General features: G+C 43.0%; 1 protein-coding gene across 2 annotated transcripts in view; it reads left to right on the top strand.

Moving 5' to 3' along the window:
* Nucleotides 1-14,052, top strand: part of eps8l2 (EPS8 signaling adaptor L2) — a 108,271-nt gene that overhangs the window by 67,288 nt on the left and 26,931 nt on the right. For both annotated transcript variants that reach the window (XM_090214594.1, XM_090214586.1), the window contains 5 exons: nucleotides 644-717; nucleotides 800-906; nucleotides 6,124-6,200; nucleotides 8,630-8,756; nucleotides 10,570-10,658. In XM_090214594.1, coding sequence (XP_090070720.1) covers nucleotides 644-717; nucleotides 800-906; nucleotides 6,124-6,200; nucleotides 8,630-8,756; nucleotides 10,570-10,658 — 474 coding nt within the window. The remainder of the gene's footprint in view (nucleotides 1-643; nucleotides 718-799; nucleotides 907-6,123; nucleotides 6,201-8,629; nucleotides 8,757-10,569; nucleotides 10,659-14,052) is intronic.

The raw sequence follows: 14,052 nt of genomic DNA, 5'->3' as shown, positions 1-14,052 counted from the left end.
CAGGTCTTGACTGATACCCAGCCTAACGTTTGTTACCCTTTCTCTGAAATATGCCATATTTAGATGTGGTGGAAAGTTCACCTAGGTTTGCGGGGGGGTATGTTTTATCCGGCCATAAATGGTCGAGAAGAGCATTCTCTAATTATTCTGATTATCAAGTTAGTAAAATGAGCCCGTCTGGCATTTCTATAATCGCCTTGTATTATATGCCAAGTTGCTCTCTCTAAATATCATAATGGACGTTCTCTTGATTAGTTTCTTCACTCATCCAAGGGTCTGTCCGCTTGCTATGGCATCAATAGTTGATCTTTTATTTGCTATGTACGTGATCAACTAAATGATCAGACATACTATCCTGACCATCTTTTTCTTGAAGTAATTTTTTTGACAAATCATGATTTGATGATACTTTTGACAAATTGTGATTTGGTGATACTTTTGACAAATTGTGATTTGGTGCTTGAAGTGTAGGCAGGGACTTTTACCAGAACGTTTGTTGTGATTCTGTAGTCCTATACAATTGTTATTCAGCACTGACCTCCGTACACACACCCCCTACAGTCAGAGATGCTCCATGCAGACATATTTATATTGACTATGCTTTCTCTCTCGCTCTGTCTCTTTTTCTCTCTCTCTCTGAGAGATGGTCTATGCAGACATCGACAGTGCCCTGGGTGACAACAAACATGGGAAGAAGATGCGACCACAGACCTTGAAGTAAGAATGGTTATTTCTAACGGGGGTGCCCCCCCCCCCCCCCCCCGTAACCACCGTGATTAAAACCCCCTCCTCCTTTCAGGGTGAACCAGGAGAAGATGAAGCGCCACAGAGAGACCATCATCCCCCCCTCCTCGGCCCCTAAGGGCCCGACCCCAGGAGGCCGCGTGGCTGCCATGAACATGCAGGGTAAGACTTATACTACACACACATTACACAGAGAGAGAGACACACACACACACACACATTACGGACAGAGAGAGAGACACACACACACATATTACGGACAGAGAGAGAGACACACACACACACATTACGGACAGAGAGAGGCACACACACACACATTACGGACAGAGAGAGAGAGACACACACACACACATTACGGACAGAGAGAGAGAGACACACACACACATTACACACAGAGAGAGAGAGACACACACACATTACGGACAGAGAGAGACACACACACACACACACACACAAAGACAGAGAGAGAGACACACACACACATTACACACAGAGAGAGAGAGACACACACACACACATTACACACACAGAGACACACACACACACATTACACACACAGAGACACACACACATAAACACATTACACACAGCGAGAGAGACACCCCCACACACACACACATTACACACAGAGAGAGAGACACACACACACACATTACACAGAGAGAGACACACGCACACACACACACACACACACACACACACACACACACACACACACACACACACACACACCCACACACACACACACACACACACAGCATAATCCAAATAAAAGTAAATACCATTTTATTGGTCACATACAGTTTTTCCTATTTTGTTGCATAACAACCTGTAATTTAAATATATTTTTATTTGGATTTCATGTAATGGACATCCACAAAATAGTCCAAATCGGTGAAGTGAAATTTAAAAAACTTGTTTAAAATAATAATAATATGAAACGCAAAAGTGGTGCATATGTATTCACCCCCTTTGCTATGAAGCCCCTAAATAAGATCTGGTGCAACCAATTACCTTCAGAAGTCACATAATTAGTTAAATAAAGTCCACCTGTGTCCAATCTAAGTGTCACATGATCTCAGTATATATATTATATACACCTGTTCTGAAAGGCCCAGAGTCTGCAACACCACTAAGCAAGGGGCACCATGAAGACCAAGGAGCTCCTCAAACAGGTCAGGGACAAAGTTGTGGAGAAGTATAGATCAGGGTTGGGTTATAAAAAATATCAGAAACGTTTAACATCCCATGGAGCACCATTAAATCCATTATTAAAAAATAGAAAGAATATGGCACCACAACAAACCTGCCAAGAGAGGGCCTCCCACCAAAACTCACAGACCAGGCAACGAGGGCATTAATCAAAGAGGCAACAAAGAGACCAAAGATAACCCTGAAGGAGCTACAAAGCTCCACAGCAGAGATGGGAGTATCTGTCCATAGGACCACTTTAAGCCGTACACTCCACAGACCTGGGCTTTATGGAATAGTGGCCAGAAAGAGCCATTGCTTAAAGAAAAAAATAAGAAAACACGTTTGGTGTTCGCCGAAAGGCATGTGGGAGACTCCCCAAACATATGGAAGAATGGTCAGATGAGACTAAAATGCATATTTTTGGCCATCAAGGAAAACACTTTGTCTGGCGCAAACACAACACCTCTCATCCCCTCGAGAACATCATCCCTACAGTGAAGCATGGTGGTGGCAGCATCATGCTGTGGGGATGTTTTTCATGGCAGGGACTGGGAAACTAGAATTGAAGGAATGATGGAGGGAGCTACATACAGGGAAATTCTTGAGGGAAACCTGTTTCAGTCTTCCAGAGATTTGAGACTTGGACAGAGGTTCACCTTCCAGCAGGACAATGATCCTAAGCATACTGCTAAAGTAACACTTGAGTGGTTTAAGGGGAAACATTTAAATGTGTTAGAATAGCCTAGTTAAAGCCCAGACCTCAATCCAATTCGGAATCTGTGGTGTGACTTAAAGATTGCTGTACAACAGCGGAACCCATCCAACTTGAAGGAGCTGGAGTAGTTTTGTATTGAAGAATGGGCAAAAATCCCAGTGGCTAGATGTGCCAAGCTTATAGAGACATACCCCAAGAGACTTGCAGCTGTAATTGCTGCAAAAGGTGGCTCTAGAAAGTATTGAGTTTGAGAGGGGTGAATAGTTATGGACGCTCAAGTTTTCATTTTTTTTTGTGTTGTTCTTGTTTGTTTCACAATAAAAATGATTTTGCATCTTCAAAGTGGTAGACATGTTGTGTAAATCAAATGAAACAACCCCCCCCAAAATCTATTTTAATTCCAGGTTGAAATAGGAAAAATGCCAAGGGGGTTGAATACTTTCGCAAGCCACTGTATTTATTGCGGGTGTGGCGAAATGCTTGTGTTCTTAGCTCCAACAGTGCAGTAGTATCTAACTAAATGCTTGTGTTCCTAGCTCCAACAGTGCAGTAGTATCTAACTAAATGCTTGTGTTCCTAGCTCCAACAGTGCAGTAGTATCTAACTAAATGCTTGTGTTCCTAGCTCCAACAGTGCAGTAGTATCTAACTAAATGCTTGTGTTCCTAGCTCCAACAGTGCAGTAGTATCTAACTAAATGCTTGTGTTCCTAGCTCCAACAGTGCAGTAATATCTAACTAAATGCTTGTGTTCCCAGCTCCAACAGTGCAGTAGTATCTAACTAAATGCTTGTGTTCCTAGCTCCAACAGTGCAGTAGTATCTAACTAAATGCTTGTGTTCCTAGCTCCAACAGTGCAGTAGTATCTAACTAAATGCTTGTGTTCCTAGCCAATGCAGTAGTATCTAACTAAATGCTTGTGTTCCTAGCTCCAACAGTGCAGTAATACCTAATAATTCACAACAATACACACAAATCTAAAGTAAAGGAATGGAATTAAGAAATATATAAATATTAGGATGAGCAATGTTGGAGAGGCATTGACTAAAATACAGTAGAATATAATACAGTATATACACACACCAGTAGAATAGAATAGAGTATATACACACACCAGTAGAATATAATACAGTATATACACACACCAGTAGAATAGAATACAGTATACACACACACCAGTAGAATAGAATACAGTATATACACACACACCAGTAGAATAGAATACAGTATATACACACACCAGTAGAATAGAAGACAGTATATATACACACACACCAGTAGAATAGAATACAGTATACACACACACCAGTAGAATAGAATACAGTATATACACACACCAGTAGAATAGAAGACAGTATATACACACACCAGTAGAATAGAAGACAGTATATATACACACACACCAGTAGAATAGAATACAGTATACACACACACCAGTAGAATAGAATACAGTATATACACACACACCAGTAGAATAGAATACAGTATATACACACACCAGTAGAATAGAAGACAGTATATACACACACCAGTAGAATAGAAGACAGTATATATACACACACACCAGTAGAATAGAATACAGTATATACACACACCAGTAGAATAGAATACAGTATATACACACACCAGTAGAATATAATACAGTATATACACACACACCAGTAGAATAGAATACAGTATATACACACACACCAGTAGAATAGAATACAGTATATACACACACACCAGTAGAATAGAATACAGTATATACACACACACCAGTAGAATAGAATACAGTATATACACACACCAGTAGAATAGAATACAGTATATACACACACCAGTAGAATAGAAGACAGTATATACACACACCAGTAGAATAGAATACAGTATATACACACACCAGTAGAATAGAATACAGTATATACACACACCAGTAGAATAGAAGACAGTATATACACACACCAGTAGAATAGAATACAGTATATACACACACCAGTAGAATAGAAGACAGTATATACACACACCAGTAGAATAGAATACAGTATATACACACACCAGTAGAATAGAATACAGTATATACACACACCAGTAGAATAGAATACAGTATATACACACACACCAGTAGAATAGAATACAGTATATACACACACACCAGTAGAATAGAATACAGTATATACACACACCAGTAGAATAGAATACAGTATATACACACCAGTAGAATAGAATACAGTATATACACACACACACCAGTAGAATATAATACAGTATATACACACACCAGTAGAATAGAATACAGTATATACACACACACCAGTAGAATAGAATACAGTATATACACACCAGTAGAATAGAATACAGTATATACACACACACCAGTAGAATAGAATACAGTATATACACACACCAGTAGGATAGAATACAGTATACACACACACCAGTAGAATAGAATACAGTATATACACACACACCAGTAGAATAGAATACAGTATATACACACACCAGTAGAATAGAATAGAGTATATACACACACCAGTAGAATAGAATAGAGTATATACACACACCAGTAGAATAGAATAGAGTATATACACACACACCAGTAGAATAGAATACAGTATATACACACACCAGTAGAATAGAATAGAGTATATACACACACACCAGTAGAATAGAATACAGTATATACACACACACCAGTAGAATAGAATACAGTATATACACACACCAGTAGAATAGAATACAGTATATACACACACACCAGTAGAATAGAATACAGTATATACACACACCAGTAGAATAGAATAGAGTATATACACACACCAGTAGAATAGAATACAGTATATACACACACCAGTAGAATAGAATAGAGTATATACACACACACCAGTAGAATAGAATACAGTATATACACACACCAGTAGAATAGAATAGAGTATATACACACACACCAGTAGAATAGAATACAGTATATACACACACCAGTAGAATAGAATAGAGTATATACATATGAGATGAGTAAAGCAGTATGGAACCATTCTGACCAGTGTTCCATTATTAAAGTGGCCAGTGACTTCATGTCTATGTATATGGGGCAGCAACCTCTAAGGTGCAGGGTTGAGTAACCGGGTGGAAGCCGGCTAGTGATGGCTGTTTAACAGTCTGATGGCCTTGACATAGAAGCTGTTGCCCCGTCCAGGTGTATGGGGGCCTTCTCCCTCTACTGTCTCCTGAAGTCCACAATCAGCTCCTTCGTTTGTTGACATTGAGGGAGAGGTTACTTTCCTGGCACCAGGGCCCTCACACTGACACACTGATACATACACACACACACACACACACACACACACACACACACACACACACACACACACACACACACACACACACACACACACACACACACACACACACACACACTTATAAAACCATGATTAACTGTTATCGTTGTTGTTGTATATGAATAAATAAAGTAGACTCTGACTGTGTCTGTTAGACGTGGAAAGACGAGGCTCCGCACAGCAGGACCCAGAGTCCCATGAAAAGCTTGCCCAGCGTATTGAGAAGGACGTGGTGAGTTCCACTGTTACACCTTGTGACCTTGTGACCTACATACTGATCCTAGCTAACACTCTATCGTCCTGCAGAAAGTCAGTCATTACTGCCTCCCTTTTTAAATCTCTTTTACCACCTCTAATCTACACTTAACATAAATAGAAACTCAACAGTTACAAAGATTTAACTGAGTTCCAGTTCATATGAGGAAATCAGTCAATTTAAATACATTCATTAGGCCCTAATCTATGGATTGCACATAACTGTCGGTCACAGATATCTTAAAAAAAAAAAAAGTATGGCCGTGGATCAGACACCCAGTCAGTAGCTGGTGTGGATCAGACACCCAGTCAGTATCTGGTGTGGATCAGACACCCAGTCAGTATCTGGTGTGGATCAGACACCCAGTCTTTAGACCCAGTCAGTATCTGGTGTGGATCAGACACCCAGTCAGTAGCTGGTGTGGATCAGACACCCAGTCAGTAGCTGGTGTGGATCAGACACCCAGTCAGTAGCTGGTGTGGATCAGACACCCAGTCAGTAGCTGGTGTGGATCAGACACCCAGTCAGTATCTGGTGTGGATCAGACACCCAGTCTTTAGACCCAGTCAGTATCTGGTGTGGATCAGACACCCAGTCAGTATCTGGTGTGGATCAGACACCCAGTCAGTATCTGGTGTGGATCAGACACCCAGTCAGTATCTGGTGTGGATCAGACATTCAGTCAGTATCTGGTGTGGATCAGACATCCAGTCAGTATCTGGTGTGGATCAGACATCCAGTCAGTATCTGGTGTGGATCAGACATCCAGGCAGTATCTGGTGTGGATCAGACACCCAGTCAGTATCTGGTGTGGATCAGACATCCAGGCAGTATCTGGTGTGGATCAGACACCCAGGCAGTATCTGGTGTGGATCAGACATCCAGTCAGTATCTGGTGTGGATCAGACACCCAGTCAGTATCTGGTGTGGATCAGACATCCAGTCAGTATCTGGTGTGGATCAGACACCCAGTCAGTATCTGGTGTGGATCAGACATCCAGGCAGTATCTGGTGTGGATCAGACATCCAGTCAGTATCTGGTGTGGATCAGACACCCAGTCAGTATCTGGTGTGGATCAGACATCCAGGCAGTATCTGGTGTGGATCAGACATCCAGGCAGTATCTGGTGTGGATCAGACATCCAGTCAGTATCTGGTGTGGATCAGACACCCAGTCAGTATCTGGTGTGGATCAGACATCCAGTCAGTATCTGGTGTGGATCAGACATCCAGTCAGTATCTGGTGTGGATCAGACATCCAGTCAGTATCTGGTGTGGATCAGACATCCAGGCAGTATCTGGTGTGGATCAGACATCCAGTCAGTATCTGGTGTGGATCAGACATCCAGGCAGTATCTGGTGTGGATCAGACATCCAGGCAGTATCTGGTGTGGATCAGACATCCAGTCAGTATCTGGTGTGGATCAGACATCCAGGCAGTATCTGGTGTGGATCAGACATCCAGTCAGTATCTGGTGTGGATCAGACATCCAGTCAGTAGCTGGTGTGGATCAGACATCCAGGCAGTATATTATCATGCTGAAACATGAGATGATGGCGGCGGATGAATGGCACGACAATGGGCCTCAAGATCTCGTCATTGTATTTCTCTGCATTCAAATTGCAATCGATAAAATATAATTGTCCGTAGCTTATGTGTGTCCATACCATAACCCCACCCCACTGCGGTTGTACGTACTGCCAAATTCTCTAAAACGACGTTGGAGGCGGCTTATGGTAGAGAAATGAACATTAAATTATCAAAACAGTGGCGCAGCGGACTAAGGCAAATTTGTTTACTGTTAGTGACATCTGTGTGGTGTGACAAAACTGCACATTTGTTGAGTGGCTTTTTATTGTCCCCAGCACAAGGTGCACCTGTGTAATGATCATGCTGTTTAATCAGCTTCTTGATACGCCACACCTGTCAGGTGGATGGATTATCTTGGCAAAGGAGAAATACTCACTAACAGGGACGTAAAACAAATTTGTGCACAGAATTTGAGAGAAATAACTTTTTTTTTGTGCGTATGGAACATTTCTGTTATCTTTTATTTCAGCTCATGAAACATGGGAACAACACACTAACACTTTAATGTTGCTTTTCTATTTTGATTTCAGTTATTTCTGTTACTTGCCTAGCGCCTGTAGATCTGTCTATTAGTAGTTACTCTGCTGTGTGTATTGTTGTCTTGCATGGTCGATAAATCACTCTTTAGACTTTCCCTTGCAGGACATTCACAGCTAAACCATTTGATCATACTAGCTTGGTGGTCAGCCATCACTCATTAGACTTTCCCCTGCAGGACATTCTGAACTGTGCCTAAATCAGATTTGATCATACTAGCTTGGTGGTCAGCCATCACTCATTAGACTTTCTTTCTTTCTCTGTCCTTCTCTTTTAGCAAATCCTGAACTGTTCCCTGGATGACATAGAGTTCTTCGTGGCTCGGCTGCAGAAGGCTGCGGAGGCGTTCTCTCAGCTCAACCAGCGCAACAAGAGTAAGAAGAGTAAGAAGAAAGGCCCAGCAGGTCTGTCTCCTCTTCTTCTGGTCAACTGACAATATGGCACATATTGTCCACTAACACTTTCCATGTTCTCTTGTATTAGACCTTGTCTTTAACTCTTTCATCCACTGAACTGTGTTTCTTGAATTACGGTATTGTCCACTATCTATGATGTAATCTATAGAGATGATGGAGAGTTTATCTTGGATTATGGTATTGTCCACTATCTATGATGTAATCTATAGAGATGATGGAGAGCTCATCTTGGATTATGGTATTGTCCACTATCTATGATGTAATCTATAGAGATGATGGAGAGTTTATCTTGAAAGATGGTATTGTCCACTATCGATGATGTAATCTATAGCTGTGGAGAGCTAACTCATCTTGGATTATGGTATTGTCCACTATCTATGATGTAATCTATAGAGATGATGGAGAGTTTATCTTGAATGATGGTATTTTCCACTATCAATGATGTAATCTATAGCTGTGGAGAGCTAACTCATCTTGGATTATGGTATTGTCCACTATCTATGATGTGGTCTATAGAGATGATGGAGAGTTTATCTTGAATGATGGTATTGTCCACTATCGATGATGTAATCGATAGCTGTGGAGAGCTTCTTGTCCTTACTATGACCTGTATTCAAATCAAATCAAATCACATTTTGTTGGTCACATACACATGGTTAGCAGATGTTAATGCGAGTGTAGCGACATTCTTGTGCTTCTAGTTTCGACAAGTGCAGTTACTGTACATATGAGATGAGTCATGTAAGATATGTAAACATTATTAAAGTGGCATTATTAAAGTGACTAGTGTTTCATTTATCAAAGTGGCCAATGATTTCAGGGCTGTATATAGGCAGCAGCCTCTCTGAGTTAGTGATTGCTGTTTAGCAGTCTAATTGCCTTGAGATACTGTACAAGCTGTTTTTCAGTCTCTCTGTCCCTGCTTTGATGCACCTGTACTGACCTCGCCTTCTGGATGGTAGCGGGGTGAACAGGCAGTGGCTCGGGTAGTTGTTGTCCTTGATGATCTTTTTGGCCTTCCTGTGACATCGGATGGTGTTGGTGTCCTGGAGGGCAGATAGTTTGCATCTAGTGATGCGTTGTGCAGACCTCACTACCTTCTGGAGAGCCTTGTGGTTGTGGGTGGTGCAGTTGCCGTACCAGGCGGTGATACAGCCCGACAGGATGCTCTCAATTGTGCATCTGTAAAAGTTTGTGAGGGTTTTAGGTGACAAGCCAAATTTCTTCAGCCTCCTGAGGTTGAAGAGGCGCTGTTGTGCCGACTTCACCACGCTGTCTGTGTGGGTGGACCATTTCAGGTTGTCCGTGATGTGTACGCCGAGGAACTTAACATTTTCCACTGCTGTCCTGTCGATGTGGATAGGGGGGGTGCTCCCTCTGCTGTTTCCTGAAGTCCATGATTACCTTCTGATCCAAGACACCTTGATCTGGGTGGCTGATGTTGAAAACGTTGAATATTCTAAACTGGTCACATGTGGACTAAAATCAGTTGGAATTAGTCTACAATTTCTCAGATGGTCTGTGTGGAATTAGAAAGAATTAATTAAATATTGATCTTGATCTTGTCAGATTTCATTTTTGACCTGGCTATACAGTTCTAAATTCTGAATGCAACTGAGAAATCTGAACAGATGATTCTATGCAGACACAATCAACACAGCTAGATAGGCGTGTTATGTTGACTCTGCCCATCTGACCCCTCTCCCCTGCCTTGTGTGAAGCCTGTATGTTAACTCTATAGCAGTCTGTGTGTGGTCATGGCATGTTTGTCTCTCTCGCCTGTCTGTCTGCTTATTGACAGACGGCATGCTGACCCTGAGAGCGAAGCCCCCCTCCGAGGCAGAGTTCATTGATAGCCTACAGAAACTGAAGCTGGCCTTCAACCTGCTGGTGAGTGGACTTCCTCCTGCACAAACCTCCATTATGCCTATGTACATTACAGTACATCTGACAATTTAATAATTAGCAGATGCTCTGATCCAGAGACACTACAGTCGTGAGTCATTTAACAGACTCTCTGATCCAGAGACACTACAGTAGTGAGTCATTTAGCAGACTCTCTTATCCAGAGACACTACAGTTGTGAGTCATTTAGCAGACTCTCTTATCCAGAGACACTACAGTTGTGAGTCATTTAGCAGACTCTCTTATCCAGAGACACTACAGTTGTGAGTCATTTAGCAGACTCTCTGATCCAGAGCCACAACAGTAGTGAGTCATTTAATTAACAGACTCTCTGATCCAGAGCCACTTACAGGAACAATTAGGTTTAAGTACCTTGCTCAAGGGCACTTGGACAGATTTTTCACCTAGTCGGCTCAGGCATTCGAACAAGCAACCTACAGCTTACTGGCCCAATGTTCTTAACCCTTAGTACCAGTGGAGACCAAATCGCTCCCTACCCCTTTTCTTTGGTCCTAACTCTTTACTGTGGTCCTAACCCTTTACTGTGGTCCTAAACCTTTAGTTTGGTCCTAACCCTTTACTGTGGTCCTAACCCTTTACTGTGGTCCTACCCCTTTACTCTGGTCCTAACCCTTTACTGTGGTCCTACCCCTTTACTGTGGTCCTAACCCTTTACTGTGGTCCTAACCCTTTACTGTGGTCCTAACCCTTTACTGTGGTCCTAACCCTTTACTTTGGTCCTAACCCTTTACTGTGGTCCTAACCCTTTACTGTGGTCCTAACCCTTTATTTTGGTCCTACCCCTTTACTGTGGTCCTAACCCTTTACTGTGGTCCTAACCCTTTACTAACCCTTTACTGTGGTCCTAACCCTTTACTGTGGTCCTAAACCATTACTGTGGTCCTAACCCTTTACTAACCCTTTACTCTGGTCCTAACCCTTTACTGTGGTCCTAACCCTTTACTGTGGTCCTAACCCTTTACTGTGGTCCTAACCATTTACTAACCATTTACTCTGGTCCTAACCCTTTACTGTGGTCCTAACCCTTTACTGTGGTCCTAACCCTTTACTGTGGTCCTAACCCTTTACTAACCCTTTACTCTGGTCCTAACCCTTTACTGTGGTCCTAACCCTTTACTGTGGTCCTAACCCTTTATTTTGGTCCTACCCCTTTACTGTGGTCCTAACCCTTTACTGTGGTCCTAACCCTTTACTGTGGTCCCAACCCTTTACTGTGGTCCTACCCCTTTACTCTGGTCCTAACCCTTTACTCTGGTCCTAACCCTTTACTGTGGTCCTAACCCTTTACTGTGGCCCAAACGCTTTACTGTGGTCCTAACCCTTTTACTGTGGTCCTAACCCTTTACTTAGGTCCTAACCTTTTACTGTGGTCCTAACCCTTTCCTGTGGTCCTAACCCTTTACTGTGGTCCTAACCCTTTACTGTGGTCCTAACACTTTACTAACCCTTTACTGTGGTCCTAACCCTTTACTGTGGTCCAAACCCTTTACTCGGGTCCTACCCCTTTACTGTGGCCCTAACCCTTTACTAACCCTTTACTGTGGTCCTAACCCTGTACTGTGGTCCTAAACCTTTACTCTGGTCCTACCCATTTACTCTGGTTCTAACCCTTTACTGTGGTCCTAACCCTTTACTGTGGTCCTACCCATTTACTCTGGTTCTAACCCTTTACTGTGGTCCTAACCCTTTACTGTGGTCCTAACCCTTTATTTTGGTCCTACCCCTTTACTGTGGTCCTAACCCTTTACTCTGGTTCTAACCCTTTACTGTGGCCCAAACCCTTTACTGTGGTCCTAACCCTTTTACTGTGGTCCTAACCCTTTACTTAGGTCCTAACCCTTTACTGTGGTCCTAACCCTTTCCTGTGGTCCTAACCCTTTACTGTGGTCCTAACCCTTTACTGTGGTCCTAACCCTTTACTGTGGTCCCAACCCTTTATTGTGGTCCTAACCCTTTACTGTGTTCCTAACCCTTTACTGTGAACCTAACCCTTTACTGTGGTCCTAACCCTTTACTGTGGTCCTAACCCTTTACTGTGGTCCTAACCCTTTACTGTGGTCCCAACCCTTTACTGTGGTCCTAACCCTTTTACTCTGGTCCTAACCCTTTACTTAGGTCCTAACCCTTTACTGTGGTCCTAACCCTTTCCTGTGGTCCTAACCCTTTACTGTAGTCCTAACCCTTTACTGTGGTCCTAACACTTTACTAACCCTTTACTGTGGTCCTAACCCTTTACTGTGGTCCAAACCCTTTACTCTGGTCCTACCCCTTTACTGTGGTCCTAACCCTTTACTAACCTTTTACTGTGGTCCTAACCCTTTACTGTGGTCCTAAACCTTTACTCTGGTCCTACCCATTTACTATGGTTCTAACCCTTTACTGTGGTCCTAACCCTTTACTGTGGTCCTACCCCTTTACTCTGGTCCTACCCCTTTACTCTGGTCCTACACCTTTACTCTGGTCCTACCCCTTTACTCTTGTCCTACCCCTTTACTGTGGTCCTACCCCTTTACTGTCGGCCTACCCCTTTACTGTTGTCCTAACCCTTTACTGTGGTCCTACCCCTTTACTGTCGGCCTACCCCTTTACTGTGGTCCTACCCTTTACTGTGGTCCTACCCCTTTACTTTGGTCCTACCCCTTTACTCTGGTCCTACCCCTTTACTCTGGTCCTACCCCTTTATTTTGGTCCAACCCCTTTACTGTGGTCCTAACCCTTTACTGTGGTCCTAACCCTTTACTGTGGTCCTATCCCTTTACTTCGGTCCTAACCCTTTACTGTGGTCCTAACCCTTTTACTGTGGTCCTAACCCTTTACTGTCGGCCTACCCCTTTACTGTTGTCCTAACCCTTTACTCTGGTCCTAACCCTTTACTGTGGTCCTACCCCTTTACTGTGGTCCTACCCCTTTACTGTGGTCCTACCCCTTTACTCTGGTCCTACCCCTTTACTCTGGTCCTACCCCTTTACTCTGGTCCTACCCCTTTACTCTGGTCCTACCCCTTTACTCTGGTCCTACCCCTTTACTCTGGTCCTACCCCTTTACTCTGGTCCTACCCCTTTACTCTTGTCCTACCCCTTTACTCTGGTCCTACCCCTTTACTCTGGTCCTACCCCTTTACTCTTGTCCTACCCCTTTACTGTGGTCCTACCCCTTTACTGTCGGCCTACCCCTTTACTGTTGTCCTAACACTTTACTGTGGTCCTACCCCTTTACTGTCGGCCTACCCCTTTACTGTGGTCCTACCCTTTACTGTGGTCCTACCCCTTTACTTTGGTCCTACCCCTTTACTCTGGTCCTACCCCTTTACTCTGGTCCTACCCCTTTATTTTGGTCCAACCCCTTTACTGTGGTCCTA

The sequence above is a fragment of the Oncorhynchus mykiss genome, chromosome 2, assembly GCF_057628025.1.
Source record: "Oncorhynchus mykiss isolate SJ-2025 chromosome 2, ASM5762802v1, whole genome shotgun sequence".
In the NCBI taxonomy this organism is placed as follows: Eukaryota; Metazoa; Chordata; class Actinopteri; order Salmoniformes; family Salmonidae; genus Oncorhynchus; species Oncorhynchus mykiss.
Note: the sequence above shows the minus strand (reverse complement) of the source record. Positions and strands in the feature narration are given on the sequence as shown.